The following is a 15,824-nucleotide window of genomic DNA, read 5'->3' on the forward strand; positions in this document are numbered from 1 at the left end:
TATTCCAGTGTTGTCCAAGCAGATCCGCGCGCGTGAGATGAGAATTTATTTATTTTGAAATCAGAAATAAAAGTTTATATTAAAAAACATTTCTATTCCTAAAGGAGTAATAAAAAATATAGTTTTTAAATGTAGTCTCCACATTCCCAATGAGTTGACCGCTACATGACAACACGTGTTTCAGGTTTATCATTGGACAAATTCCAAAACAATTAACTTTGTATGCCAACTCCATCTTGTAGACATCATGCTTATTAAAATATTTTACTGCAGTAGGCCTGATCATTTTGTTTGTTGTTTAATAAGCTAGATTGTTTGCATGGGTTTATTTTTGACTTTTTATACAGACCCTTTACTGTATACAGCTCTATATACGATTTAAGTCAGTTGATATTTGGTTATTCACTAATATACAAATCTTACAGAGTCTTTCAGACTTGTAATATAATAGTCATCATCATGCCACCCCATGTTTTCTTAAATTGAGATAAAGTTCTAAAATAATTTATACATTTAGAAAAGTTTTATCCTCTCAAGCTGTTTATACAGAACTTTGAAATTAACATATCTTGCTTTTTCTGTGAAATTTTCACTGAAAGTGTATCTCACTTATTTTCTCATTGCCCTTTTGTTTAATCTTTTAGGATTGTGATTTGATTAATAAGCAAGCAATGTGATCTGTCATCATGCAGCAAGCTATGAACCCCGATGTGTCCAACCTGACAGTCTCGTTTTCAGCTCCGCCTCCACCCATGCTTGGCTAATCTCCTTGATTGCCAGCTGCAGCCATAGTTCAAGTCAAACGCACCTAATATCTTCAGCAGCTCAAACACTCTAATGGCTAATGGACAGATGGCTGCTTCTCACTCAGGGCTGTTTATGCAAATGAGGAAGAAATGCTCACTAGTGGGCGGGGCTTTCCCCCTGATGACACGTACAAAGGGAGAATGTCAATCAAAGTGTTTCTGCAGACTGTTTAGATCAAGTCTGTGTATAACAGGACAATTAATTAATGCTTAACATTAGAAGCTGGACATATTCACACACTGCTGACACACTACTGCGTTTAAACCTCTTATAAAAGTGATTTTTGCATAACAGGTCCCCTTTAATAAACAATAAAATGCACTTACCTTCAAGACCACCAGCCCGTGGTAACTTTGCTCTCTCACAGGCATAAAATCCAGCCATTACATCCCTGGAAAAAGAACAAATTGCCTTAAAAATCAACATTAGGAAAGAAACGCGAAAGACATGTAAACCAAGCACAGAACGTCTGAAGTAATAAGTGTCTCATGCACCACTGACACAGAAGACTACATCAAATTTAGCTAACCGAACCGTACTTTAAAACACAGTTATCATAAAATTAGCTCACTGTGATAGTTCGGCAGTCATGTTTTCATCACCACAACCACGAAAAAACAACCAAGCAACAAAATCTTTACACTGTTTACTCCTAATTGTGATGAGCACAAATATTTCACATGAAAGAGAAACTAAAATGCGCCTCTTACCTACCAGTCTGGTATGTTAAAAGCCTTACTTTGGTAGCTGTTTCTCGCTAGTCTCACAAGAGCAATCATCTGTTCTCAATAAGACTGCTGGCGGCTCCAATAAGCTAGCCTCTCAGCTGGCTCATCCCAATGGCTAGCCTCTCTTCGATGGACAGTCTCTTCTCTTTGGCTAGGCTCTTTAAGCTGGCTCCTCCAGACGGCTAGAATCTTTGCTGGCACTTGATGGGATAGTCTGACCGCTCGCTTACGTGAGAGAGCTGCTAAAATCCTCTTATAGGTATTCATTCACTCAAACAAAGCATCATCATTGGTCTACTTTGCTACCCACATGTTGCAAAAACACCAGCACGTGTGCTAATTGTAGAATAAAATAAGCCACCCAAGCTTTTGCTCAAGTTAAACTCGGATTTCTTTACTGGTAATTTCACATGCATGTTCAAGCAAACCAGTAAGATCTAAATTTGCAGCAAACAAATCGTATTGATGCGTCACTTCAAGTCTACGTCATCTAAATATCCAGCAGATTTTGTTGCTGAGACGTAAAAATTTGGTCTATTGTGCAACTGGGTGACTTAAATCAAATCAAAACACTGACCAATGCAATTAAATAAAAAAACAGGAGCGGTTTATTTCATCTTGATTGGTGACTGTTTACATTTAAAAGAAAAAAAGTAAAGAAAGTAAAGGACAGACACCCTACTGGTTCAAGAGAAAAGCCAACACAACAGTTAAACCCTGCATAAAACCTCATTGGAATGCTTTGCACTTCACAGACAAAAAAAAAAGGGAAACTACAAACTAGTAAATGTCTTTCCAGGACAAGAGTACTTTTGAAACTTTCCTTTTTTTTTTTTCACCCCCTCCCAAATCCCATTCCCACCCCGTCCTTCCCACATGATTTTTCTTCCCCTATTGAACACGTTCTCTTCATGTGGCAGACGTTAATATCGCCACCACACTGCTTGGCTGGGCAGATCTAGGTGTAAACCTGCTTGCTTCTCTCCTTTCCCTGTCATCTCTCTCTGGCTCTCCTCTAAGTACTGTGGCCTGTTGGACAATACGGAACATAAATTCAGTTACACTTTGCAATCCTTGCTTAGTCTTCATCAAGAGCTGAACTGGAGGGGAATGAGTAGTAGAAGCACAGAAGCAAACCTTCAGGTCAGCTAAGACTGCATGGTTTGGACATTGAGAAGGGGATCAGTCTGCATGTGCTGCAGCCACAAGCTTTGGAGAGCGAAAAGAAATCTACATTTCGTCTGGATCTTAGCTTAATAAGATTTGAAGGTTTGCTGCTGGATCTCCCCTGCACTGAAAACTCAATGGTTTTTACTCATTTATCCACCAATTGAAGATTCATTACGGGCTAGCATTTGGGTTACGCATCTTATCTGATGTTTGGACATGGATGAGCTAAAAACAAACTTCAGAGGTCTCTTCGTTAAGAGGACCACTTCTTACCTTGGAATCTAAAACCTCCGTCCGCCAGAGCCTCCGCCATATCCTCCACCACCACCACCAGACCCTCCTCCATAACCACCGCCTCCACCAGAGCCTCCTCCATAGCCACCTTTAAAGAGGACCATAAACAATGAACATTTGCGGACCAACGTTCAAAAGTGCCCTAAAGAAACTTTTTCGGAAATAGGCTAATGCATTAGCCATCAGGTAGACCAGTGGTCCTCACCTACAGAATCAATTGGCCGCACAAGAAATCATCAATTATTTCCATTTTATTGATCCGAGTCGGAAAGATCTTTTATTTTGAAAAATGACCGTAATCTCTTGCTTGGATCTTGATCACCCAAATTTAACCCACTAGCAGCAAATTAAGAAATAGACGTCTTAGGAAAAGTTTCTTTGCTAAGTGAAGGACCGACGAACTGCTAAGGAATTGATCTGCAACCCATTAGTCAACCAATCAGGTGAATCCACCATGTCTGTGCAAGAAGATCAACTGCTGGACAACGCAAATGACGGCGGCCTTTTAGGGGTCGTTCACATCTTGCATCATTTCTAGAGTTCACGCAAGTTTGTTATTTCCAATGGTGGTGCGCAGCTTGCATCTTAAAGACTCACCCAGTTAAATGAATGTCGCGAGGGCACCGTGAGTCTTGTGAAAAGAACTTACAGATCGATCAGCTTCAGCTTGTATGGAATACACATTTCTGTAAACTAATTATCTCAGACAAACAAGACACCCCGCCACCACTGAGGTAGATCATTTGTGCTTGAGCTCCATCAAATGTGGTTAAAAAGCACTTGAACAAATGTGTCATTATCATCGGCACAAAAAACAATAATAAGTTGGCTCACTTTTATGCAGGGCATTTTCAATGTCAGTGTGCACTCACATTAGCACCCTTTAAGACATTAAATGTAGGCAATAATGGTCCTGGTGTGTACTAGAAACAACGTTTTAAAAATATTGCACAAAATCATTATGCTGTATACACCTGATATTATTTGCTCGTATTATATGAAGATTAAAGTGGTTTCCTCGCCATAATATGGTTAACCTTTTACAGTTACATTGATTTTTTTTTTTGTGCAAGTTGAAATGCACTACATTACAGCACATTGTGTTCTGCGTCCTGATTGGCTGTAGACAATTGTCAATCAATCTCCTTCATGCAGTGTCTCCTGCTACGTGCCTGTGTTGTTTGTTTTTTTTCCCCCGCTCTTACTCTGTTTTCCCATATCTGCTTCATATTCTCAGGTTCCGTTCATTGGTCAATCAATCAGTCAATTATTTTCTTCCCGGTGACGTCATGTCCAATAGGCCAAGACCACCTGGCACAAAAGTGCACACCTGACCACTCACCAGTCCCTCATTTCTGTTGCTGTGTTATTGCGTTGCGTTCAAAGAAAACTGTCTGTGTATTCTGTTGTTGCCCAATTCTGTGTGTTGTTGAGCATTGTGTCCCCAACAAACCCCATAATGTCGACGAAATGTTCTGCACCAAAGGCAGTACCCAAAAGGCATTGGAAGATGCTAACCATCACGCAAACAGTTGGACATGCTAAAGGAAGGTAGAAGTTACGTGAGTGTTTAAACAAGAGAGAAAAGTGTGAAAATGTTAACTGAAGGGTTTTACAGCCTTAAAACATCTAGAATAATTGTAAGAAATAAAAGCGGACTACTTCGTGGATTTCACCCATTGGGGGCTAATTTTAGAACGTAACTCCCGTGATTAACGAGAGACCACTCTATAGGTTCTCTATAACTGCATCCTAATTCATCAGGCACATGCCTTTGGACTCAAGATGCATTCATGCAAAGTTTGAGACGACATTAGTACATCGTTTAAACAGAAATGACATTATCTTGGACAATAAATGGGAGCCTTGGGCACAAGCTGCATGGGAATGTGTTGGAAAATCCAACAATACATTGTCAAAAGTAAAGATTTTTCATTTAAGCCAAAAATCTTTGAAGTATTAAGATCATCTTTATTATTTTATTTTTAAGTATTTTAATATTAAGTCTGTAAAAGTTCTAGCATTAAAAAAAATGTAGTAATATGCATGGCTAAAAACTAATCTAGATAGTTTTAAAAGCCACTCTCAATACTTTTTTTAACCAGACTCTGATCTTTTTGTTCATCCTATCCAAACAAAGAATGTATAAATCGGTATTTCATGTATACATATGTGGCACAGGGTCACAAATATTGAACATCTAGTTTGTCATAAATAATGTGATTGTATTGCTCTGAATATACCATTACAAAACTACAGCATTCACTCACCACCATATGGTCCACCACCGCTCCTTCCACCACCACCTCCGCCGCCGCCATAGTTTCCTCCCTTCATCGGGCCGTAGTTAGAGGAGGATTGATTATTGTAGTTGCCAAAGTCATTGTAGTCTCCGCCACCTCCGAAGTTTCCTGCAAAAATTCAGTAACTCTTTCAACTCTTAATTGCCTCAAACATCCTATTAATAAGAATTTCCTTACAGTATGCATTCAAAATAAACCTCTCAGGTCACAAAAGTACAAAATGGTAAACGGTTTACAAGACAACTAACCTCCTCCAAAGTTGCCTCCTCCTCCACCACCACCATTGTTGTTGTAGTTATCATAGCCACCGCCGCCACCATAGCCTCCACCCTGGTTTCCATAGCTGCCACCGCCGCCGCCTCCACCCCCACCACTGCCGTAACCACGGTTACCACCATAATTAGGGCCGCCTCCACCATAGCCGCCTGATGAGCAGATAATTAAACAGATTAACCAAACATCATAGCAAATAAAACAATGCATTTTGTAGTTTGCCCAAAATTAAAAAGCATAAACCTTAAATAAGGCTACAATAATCAAAGATTTAAACTTCAATGCTCATTGCTTGCTTAGGAGCTGAAAATACCCTAAACCTCTATTAAAATGCATGCAATCAGGGAAAGAATGAAAGCATACACTTTAACAAAATATATTTGTAGTCCGCTTTGTATAATTTGCCCAAAATTAAAGGATAAAGTAAACATGGCCAAAATATCAAACATTTAAACTTCAATGCTCATTAATTCTTACTTGGAAGTTAAAAATACACTACTAAAAATGCATGCAACCAGGGACAGAATGAAAGCATAGATTTTTAAAGATACATTTGTAGTGAAATCCATGACAACTAGCAAAAAGTTAGAATAAAATCAGGCTAAACTGCACATTATAGACCATTTTGAGGGATGTAAACAAAAACAATGGTCCCAATGTATTTCCCGTTTTGCATTTTTAATTTCTATAGCTACTGAGAATCTAAAGAGCGCCACATATTGATGAATAATGTTATGATGGCAGTTTTAATATTATGATTAAATTGCCTTATTAAAGTTATCAAATAGTTAAAGCAGGAAATGTTCATGGGTCAATGACATGACCACACTGAAATGGTCTATAGGACTGGGAGGCATGACTGAATACACAATACAGCAGAATGAAAGGTGTACCATAAAATAATTATTTTATTGTGCATACTCTGAAATGTAAATGAGTGTGGCAGACTGGTGATCACTTCAATATTTTGAAGGTGATCGTTTTAATATCTACATAAGAATTGTAATAGTTTATATTTTGTATTGTTTAGTGAAAAAAAATGGTTTGATATTTCCTCAGTGTGTACATATTTACGTGTTCATGCAACAGTCAAGGGCGTAGTGGACATTTTAAAAGTAGTGGGGACAGCTATATGAAATCCAGAAGCTTACATTCTTAAATCACCCGTTTTTAAAGGGTCTGTCTCAAAGTAAGGGGACATATCCCCCCCGCCCCGTTGCTACGCCCCTGGACGCAGTACACATTTTAAATCCGAGAAGATGTTATTTGAGAAAGGTCTGTCCACATTAAACTGAAATGTGACGCACAGTGGAATTTGTGGTCCATCTAAAGTCATAATTTGTTTGCTATAGTTATAGGGTTAAAATAAGATAAATTAAATAAGTTAAAGTCATTTTCTTAAATATTCAAGCTTATTTTTTATATAAAAGCCCTTATGTACATTTTCTGGAATAACTTTACCAAAAAAAAAAAAAAAAAACTCTTGTGAAAGATTAAAAACTTTCACACCTTAAAATTGGTCATACCACTGCACAATATATTGATTTAACAGGACTGTGGGTCAGGATAATAGTTGATCAGGTACACAATGAGAATGAGTAATTTCAGTTTAATCATAATAAAGTGAAAGTTTATCAATTGCATTTGTTTTTAAGGTCTGTGACTGGGCATTTTAAGCAAGTTAACGCATTTGGAATTAGTACATTTATATCATAAGATTAATTGTTTTTTTTATTTATAATGTGAAGACTATACAGCGTTATTGTAAATTTGATTATTGTCTGTACAGGGATAATGTTCGTTTCCACTTGTATATTTACTCTACTGTATTCATCCCTGCTTGGATTTAGTTTATTATATTTCATGCAGATGCACTCCACTACAAAGTCATCCCAATTTATCTAACGTTATCAATTCACAAATGGATTTGAGCTATATGGTGATGAATTACAAAAAATAAAATAAATGACAGAAAATCCTAATATTGCAAGTTGGATAATATGTGGGCATAGCTAAGAGGTTCATTTCTTCTGTTCAGCTCTTTATGGTCAGACGTAAGGGCTTAAGTGTCTAACATATTCTTATAATTTTAGACAAGCCCCCCTTTCTATTCTGGTGTCTGCAATCCCTTGTGCATGTGGCTAGATTTAGTTTATCGTTAAACTTATTTATGATTAGTTTAATGCAGTAAATTATTAATATTATTACTACTATGTAGCTAAACATCTCTGATTTACTTGTCAAATGAAGAATTTTTTGAAAAAGTTTGCTTATATAGAACTTATGTAATCATGTGCTTGCCTGATGTATTTGTCTGTAAAGGGTTTCTAGAAACAGCTGCAGGTCAGATTTTGGGCAGAATATAATGCCAATTATATTTTTACTTCAGTGAGTTTGTCAGTGAACGTTTCATTCAGTTTGACTTTTTTTTTTAGTTAATGAACTTTATTGAAACATCTCTTAACTAAAACAACCTTGGTGTGTTGCCACACCTCAGTGAACTACTGTAAATCCTACTTTTATTGTCTGTTGATATACCATTTCCTCCACCATAGCCGTTATATCCATCGCCTCCACCATATCCTCCACCGCCTCCTCTTCCACCACCACCTCCATATCCACCTAAAAACAGCATTGGAGAATATAAACTCAAACACTGCAGGCCAGTAATTCAGCAAATCCATATATTGAAAACAAACCAAACATGTGCATGATAGAAATTGGCAATATTTTGCAATAATACATGTAAAACTATATTAACTATACAATTAAACAAAGAAATAGTTCACCCAAAAATTAAAAGGCTGTCATTTACTCAGCCTTAAGTGGTTTCTTCTGTAACCATTAACTTCCACAGTAGGAAAAACGTCTATGGAAGTCAAAGGTTTCAGGTTTCTAGCTTTCTTCAAAAAGTAATGACAGAATTAGCACTTTTGGGTGAACTATCCCTTTAATAAACTTAATTTTTTAATAAATACCAATGACAAGGCTCCTAATGTTAATGTTTTCCCCTTTATTTCAGAGCCAGTTAGTTAGTTTTCCTGTGAAAACTTTCCATTACCCTATATTGTAACATTATAATAAATGCACTGACTAATAAATTAACAGCCAATTTAACCATAATAATCCTGCATTATAAAAAGAATAGGACAATCAGTAGATACATATTTTTAAAATACCTCCATATCCTCCACCACCACCTCCTCCTCCTCCTCTGCCAAAGTTACCACCGCCGCTGCCACCACCGCCTCCTCGGCCTCCTAAAATAGGTATTGTGAAAAGGATTTTGATCAGAAAAAAACACGGGAATATGAAAACAGCACCATAAACTGATGGCATCTGAATTACACTTTACAACATCCATGTGCAAGTCTTACCTCGTGAATTCATGGACACTCTATTCATCTCCTCTCTAGACAGAGCTTTCCTGACTTCACAGTTGTGGCCGTTCACCGTGTGGTACTTCTGAACTGTGGATCAATGACAGATTGAGATTGTAACAAAACAAACGTACATTTTACATAAAATGGGCTGAAAATGGGCAATTGTTTGTTTAAAGGTACACCAGCTTCCATAGCTATCTTTATGGCGAGCAGAAGTAAACTTCAGATATACAGTATATCATAGGTGTCAAACTCAGCTCCTGGAGAGATCTGCACAGTTTAGTTCTAACCCTAATTAAACACACCTGATCAAACTAATCTTCAGTCCCGAGTCCTTCAGCTTTGTTTAAAAACCTACAGGTAATGCCGCAGTTAAACTAGAGTTTGAGCATGCAAAATTCTCATGCGGTGCTGCGAAAAGGGGCAGGATAAAAACAATATGATTAGACAAAAAAAAGTGAGCTATTGGTCCATATTTTAAATTTCTGTACAGAGGGCATGTTTTGATCTTGATCTTGATTTTCCTGGGTGTTAAGCAAGTCATGTGATGTGATTTCGCAGATCAGAGTTCACCAAGCTTGAACTTTTCAATGCAGCAAATTGCGAAACTTGTCACGTGAGTTTGCATTTCTGGTCTACCGCGTTCACATGTGTGAATAGAAGTCTATGGGGAGAAAAGTCTAGTTGAAACTAAACTGTGCAGAGCTGCGGCTCTCCAGGAACTGGATTTGACACCCATGCATTATATTAAACCTTGTGCATTGTTTAAATTTACTAGCCCTTCATTATGTTTGGGATGAAAACTTCCACTGAATTAAACTGCTGTATAAATGTATATGGTATATGAGATATATATATATAAAAATCCAAGATTTTGCCTCCAAGTTCATGATGTCACTAAATTGGATTGAAAAATGAATGCAAAAGAACAATTATATAGTGTCATGGCTTTGCAATCTAAAAATGTCATAATAATGGAAGTCAATGGGGCAAAAACAGCCACCAACATAACTAAAGGGTAGTCAATTTGCCTATTGTATTTTTGAGTTTCTGGAAATTTTCAAAGCATTCTCCTAAAATAAAAGGTCACCCTAAAATCTCAAAATGACACTCAAAAGCATCCCATTGTGTATGAAAACAACCCAAAGGTAACAAGGTTTAACAATGTTTAACCATTTACTTTTGCTAAATGCTCAATAAAAAAAAATATTACGTAATATGTTTGCATGTATGAAACAATGTAATGTATTTGTTTTAAGTGTTAAATATAGCTTCAACAGTCGAAAGTATGATCTGAATAATATATAAAATCCACACAGAATTAAAGCCAACACAAGCTAATAAAAAATGCTTCATATTTAAGAGCTTCTACAATTAGAGCCTGTGAGAGGACCTTCAGGCATTAAAAACTAGTGTCATCCTGAAGCGGCCAATTCTGCAGTGGTTAAATCTCATCGTTCCGATAGGTAAATTTAAAGCGATTTCTTTGACCAACATTAAGGCTAATTTCATGCAGTTTGTTTCTTGTATGCCTTTTTTTTTTTATTAAAAAATGAACAAATAGTTGGTTTAAGGTCCAAATGAGGGACACAATCGTGTGGCATCCACTTACTAACAATCCTGTCGACGGCATCATGGTCATCGAATGTGATGAAGGCGAAGCCCCTCCTCTTATCGCTGTTCTTCTCAGTCATGATGTTCACCTCATCAATCTTACCAAACTGACCGAAGTACTCGCGCAAGTGTTCCTCATCAGTGTCCTCTTTGATTCCACCCACAAACATCTTTTTAACAGTGGAGTGAGCGCCTGGCTTGGACGAGTCCTGGAATTATATAATGAACAATTAATATTATGTATTTATTTAATGTTTTCATAAGAAATACACCCACAAATGGTCAATTGATTAGAATAATTAGAGTTTAAGTAATTCTTGGAGGTCTCAATAGCACTGCATTTGAAGAAAAATACAGCAAAACCTGCAAGAAATGTTAAATTTGGTTTAAAAAAAAAAGTAACGTGTAATGTGACCATTTTAAATACAATTTAACTCTGTTTCACAGCTGAATTTCTATTATCAATATTACAGTTTTACATAATTGCTCAAATTAAAATGCTACACTAATTAGATGATCAAGAAACATGGTTGATTAAAATGTTGAAAGCAAATGCATAATACTTTTAAGGAGATTGTGATAAAGTAATAAGTCATGTTAGTCATGACAGTAAAGGCATTCATGATTTTGCATTTCAAACACTTTAACATTTATTACAAACTAGTATCCAAATATAATATTAAAAAATAATAATAATAAATTAAAATATGCATAATTTTTTTCCTAAAGGATAATGCCCCTGAAAAATGGAATATAGAAACTGAAAATTATATTATATTAAAATAACATTATGAATGCCTTTACAGTCATTTGAGTCTATTTAACAAATTAATTTGATGATTTGCAGTGCTTTTCTGTCACTTGTATGTCGCTTTGGATAAAAGCACGTAATAAAGGAGTAAATGCAAATGTACAATTCAGATTTGCATAGGAATAGATTAAATAAAATGTAATTTGCAATCCTATTTAGATACATTTTATTGTATTTTTACCAAATAATAGGCCCAACGGTGAACAAAACCAAACTAATACAAGTTATCACAACATATACTGTAGATTTTAGTGATAAACTAAACTAGAATTAGATTTTACACAACTGGAATTGTGTTGGATTCAATTGAGGTAAAGTTGGTTTTAGATTCACAGATTCGTTCATTTATGAACAGTCACAACTTGTGACACTATCTCTATATTGTTTACCATGCTGCTTTAAATATTTCAGTCTGAAATTGCATGTATATGACTTAAACAACATTAGCTCAATTTAATTGACTGTAAACAATGTTGTACGTTGATAGTCATTGCCTGTTAATCTGATTTAACCATTTAGAATTTGCAAAAAATAACTTTCCAAATTATTGGAAATAATTATATGTTTCACATTCAACACACAAAACAACATACTTCTCTAGACACGGCCCTCTTGGGTTCAACAGCCCGTCCGTCCACTTTGTGGGGACGCGCGTCCATCGCTGCGTCCACTTCACCCACTGAACTGTAGGTGACGAAGCCAAATCCCCTCGACCTCTTTGTGTTGGGGTCCCTCATCACCTGTGAGCATTAAAGACAATGAGCTACTTTCAGAAGCTATTCTCGTTCATTCATTAGCATGTGAATGGCAGCAGATGGACTCACCACACAGTCTGTGAGGGTTCCCCATTGCTCGAAATGGGCCCTCAGACTCTCATCTGTTGTCTCGAAACTGAGGCCCCCGATGAACAGCTTTCGGAGCTGCTCGGGCTCACGAGGGGTCTGTTGCTGTGAAAAAACATATTGCAAATATTAAACGTTATTTATTTATATATATATATATATATATATATATATATATATATATATATATATATATATATATAAATATATATATATATATATATATATATATATATATATATATATATATATATAAGCACAAAGTCACCGAATATAACCAGTATGTGGGCGTTTTCTCGAAGCACAGGCGATACACACATACTTACGTGCACAATATAATTTAGATTACCTTTTTTAACCTTAAAACTTACCTATCAAAAGGTAAATGCTAAAATTTAACTAAATCAATCATTTAAAAACTGCAAAGCTACCACGCGCTCGATATTTTCCGCAGCGCATCCGGAAACGTGCGGCCTACACCGCCAACACAAATGAAACCTACATATTTCCAAATATTTCGACAAAATACGTCCACATAAACAACAATATTAGCAAAATCCGTGCAAAATGAAAGTTTGCAACGCTTCAAAACAAACAAAAACGCGTTTCTGCTCGTGAATCGATTCGAGGCGCTGCGGCGAACAAAGAAACGAGACGAAGCCTCGAAAAAGAGATCTTTTTGAAATAAACCCACCTTTCCACAAACACTAAATGTGTTTTTTTAGATGCTACTATATAACAGCAACATAAATATTAATCATTATTAGATAATCTACCAGTCAGGAGCATAGTATTGAGTCTTACCTCTTTGGACATGGCGGTCACCCGGGGACTAACAGCAGACTCCTCTTCCTCTTCTTTTTTAGGTTTAATGGCGGGTGGCATTGCTGCTGGCTGCACGACGTCAGGTCATGTGCAAAGTGCGTCACTCACTTGAAAGTACGTCCCATTTTTTCTTTCCTGCTAGAAAATGGCGACACTAACAAAAAGGCTAACAGAATATTGATTTGTCCCCCCAAAATTACTTTACCTTTTAAAATCGAACAGATGTGGTTATATGTATATGTATCCGGTTCTCTTCCAGAGGTTACTATTAAGAGCCTTTCTATCATGGGTAAATAGAATTATACTAGGAAAATCCTAACTGCAGATGTACCATTCTACCAGAAATGTAGGCTACATTATCTGTCCCTCAAATTAAAACATAAATACAGTGAATAAAAAGTATTTCACCCCAAAAATTTCTAAAATGGACTGATGGTTGATTTCTGTGAGTTGTTCTGTAAAGGAATAACGTAATCTCAAATTTTTGTTTTTTATTGAAACCCTTTACAAATGTACAAACCCTAGTTGTCCTTGTCCTCAGCCCAATTGAACCTACAGCTTTAATAGTTTTTGTTATGCTAAAAACTGTTATTTAGAAAAAAAATACTTCAGAAATAACGAGTTTACATTATCATTCACATCAATTGATTAAAATTATGAAATTATAAATAGATTCTACAAATAATACTACAAATAAATTTACAATTGTCCCCATGTAAAAATACACCATTCCTAATAAAGTAAAAGAAACCAGTTTTAAATATTCCATAAACATGGTCCATGCAATGATTTTAAGTTTAAGGAAGGATTTTCACCCTTGTGTTATTTTTGTAAAGTGGACCCGGAAACATATCTCCTTTTATTTTTTAATTGTATTTACACAAAACTGTTTTGGTCCCAAGTTTCCTTATTAGGCTACTTTTTGAAGTGTAAATAAAGTCATCAGTATAACTGATAAAATGGTTTTATTTATGGATAGCTGCTCTGGATTATCGAAAATGGACCAAATAACTAAAGTCCTTATGTTATTTGGAAAGTACCACATTCACAAAACTAAATGTATGCTGTATCAAACTGTAAACTTTTTCATTGATCTAAATTTGATCTACATTTTTTTTATCACTCCTTTAATACAGAGTAATCCTAAAGTAATCCTTATTTTTTAATTCAACTATATGGGTGCGGCCAGGTAGGGGGCCTACAAGACATTGTGCCCAGGGGCCTCTGAATTTTTAATCCGGGCCTGGTTTGGACTGTGGAGGAAACCGGAGCACCCGGAGGAAACCCACGCCAACACAGGGAGAACATGCAAACTCCACACAGAAATGCAAACTGACCCAGCTGGGGCTCGAACCAGCGACCTTCTTGCTGCGAGGTGATTGCTACCCCCTGAGGCAAACAAACATTAGCAACTTTTTTTCTTTTTTTATTGTTATTTGAGTAGATTTAGTTGTTTACACATCTGTACACAGCTCTGATTTCTGGAATAAATAACCTCAAACCTTTTTTTTTATTAACACGATTTATTTACAGCTGATTGGCTCCTGTACTAGTAAGCGGGGCGTCATTCGGTATAATAAACGTTACACTTTTCCCCTTTCAAAACTATACAAGTGACACGTTCTGTGTATTCTCTGGTCTTTGGCTATAACCTCAAACCTCCAGAGTTTCTCCTCCAGATCTTCATTAACAGCTTCTGTTTCTGGCAGATTTATTGCCTTCGCCCTGCCATTGGCCCCCAACGAGACGTGTGTGATTTAAAGCTCCCCATCGATTGGCTGAGCTCCGACTGGGAGATTTATCGGCCCACTTTGATTCGCTGTTAAGATGAATTGTGTCCTTAGCGCTGATTGGACACAGTAGAGGAGTCAGATTACGGTCGTTAAAACAAAAGAAACTGACATATAAACGAGTGTCAGAGAAAAAAAAAGGTATATTTTTTCGTTCACCGTGTAATTTCGCTGAAAGACTCTGATCAAATATTTGCTTTCCCTACTTCATTTTTCTGCTCTACAAGTGTAGGAGTGTGAGAAACTATAGTCTAATGGTTCCCAAAGTGGGGGTCGGGGCCCTCCAGGGGGTCGCAGGACAATAAGCGGGGGTCGCTTAGTGATTTCCGAAAACCAAACTAATTTGATTAAACTATAGAATTACCATTTATCCATAACCTACTGGAGAACAAAATAGCAGTTAATAGTAACATTGTTAACATATTAATAATAAACATTAAAAAAACAACATGCAAATAAAAAGCCATAAGCCTTTACATTTTTTTGTGACCCCTGGGGTGATTATGTAAAGACACAGCAATAGTGTCAAATGCAGCACATTGACTTTATGGCACCAGGTTAAACTTTCTGACACATTCACAGCACTCGGGTATATTAAAATTAAATACAGGCCACTACTGAAGATGGCGGATAAGTGGCGTTCTTCTAAAGTAAATTATGACTTGGTCCTATTGGTATGTATGCACTGTTGCACGCAAGGTTTATATATTTATACCCACCTAAGAGGATATTGGTTGTCGTGAGTCATGGGGATTGTTATTTTGGGGGTCGCAAATTGACAAGTTTGGGAACCCCTGGTCCAGTGGTCCCTCAAACGTCTCATAATGGACGCAGTTATATTCGTCTGACACTAGGCGGCGCTATAGTGTACAAAAACAAAAATACTGTTTTTGAGCTGAAAAAATTTTCAGTTTTTACTCTTTTCTGTTTTACAAACACAATTGTAATATTTATAGTAATAAAAAAAATTCAAATGTGTATATA

The 15,824-nt window shown here is 36.6% G+C and overlaps 1 protein-coding gene across 2 annotated transcripts; it reads right to left on the reverse strand.

Annotated features, from left to right (window-relative positions):
- Nucleotides 1–2,120: 2,120 nt before the first annotated feature.
- Nucleotides 2,121–13,139, reverse strand: hnrnpa1a (heterogeneous nuclear ribonucleoprotein A1a). Of its 2 annotated transcripts, none has more exons than XM_056467814.1 (11): nucleotides 13,030–13,139; nucleotides 12,208–12,330; nucleotides 11,977–12,123; nucleotides 10,571–10,781; nucleotides 8,953–9,045; nucleotides 8,755–8,835; nucleotides 8,114–8,197; nucleotides 5,551–5,727; nucleotides 5,270–5,410; nucleotides 2,979–3,087; nucleotides 2,121–2,564 (listed from the first exon to the last, which is right to left on the reverse strand). In XM_056467814.1, exons 1-10 carry the CDS (start codon nucleotides 13,108–13,110, stop codon nucleotides 2,987–2,989), a joined length of 1,239 nt encoding a protein of 412 aa, XP_056323789.1. In that variant the 5' UTR covers nucleotides 13,111–13,139; the 3' UTR covers nucleotides 2,121–2,564; nucleotides 2,979–2,986. The 2 variants fall into 2 exon arrangements, with proteins under 2 accessions (XP_056323789.1, XP_056323788.1); XM_056467813.1 differs by having other exon boundaries at nucleotides 8,093–8,197.
- Between the last annotated feature and the right edge of the window lie 2,685 nt (nucleotides 13,140–15,824).

This window comes from Danio aesculapii, chromosome 11 (genome assembly GCF_903798145.1).
Source record: "Danio aesculapii chromosome 11, fDanAes4.1, whole genome shotgun sequence".
Taxonomy (NCBI): Eukaryota; Metazoa; Chordata; class Actinopteri; order Cypriniformes; family Danionidae; genus Danio; species Danio aesculapii.

What these genes read in the sequence shown, in the direction of transcription:
- hnrnpa1a (XM_056467813.1), bottom strand. Translation starts at nt 13,110, where the DNA reads ATGCCACCCGCCATTAAACCTAAAAAAGAAGAGGAAGAGGAGTCTGCT. An exon ending in GAACCCTCACAGACTGTGTG is followed by an intron (nt 12,124 to 12,207) that starts GTGAGTCCATCT and finishes TAATGCTCACAG; the next exon opens with GTGATGAGGGACCCCAACAC. An exon ending in AGGAGGCAACTTTGGAGGAG is followed by an intron (nt 5,411 to 5,550) that starts GTTAGTTGTCTT and finishes GAATTTTTGCAG; the next exon opens with GAAACTTCGGAGGTGGCGGA.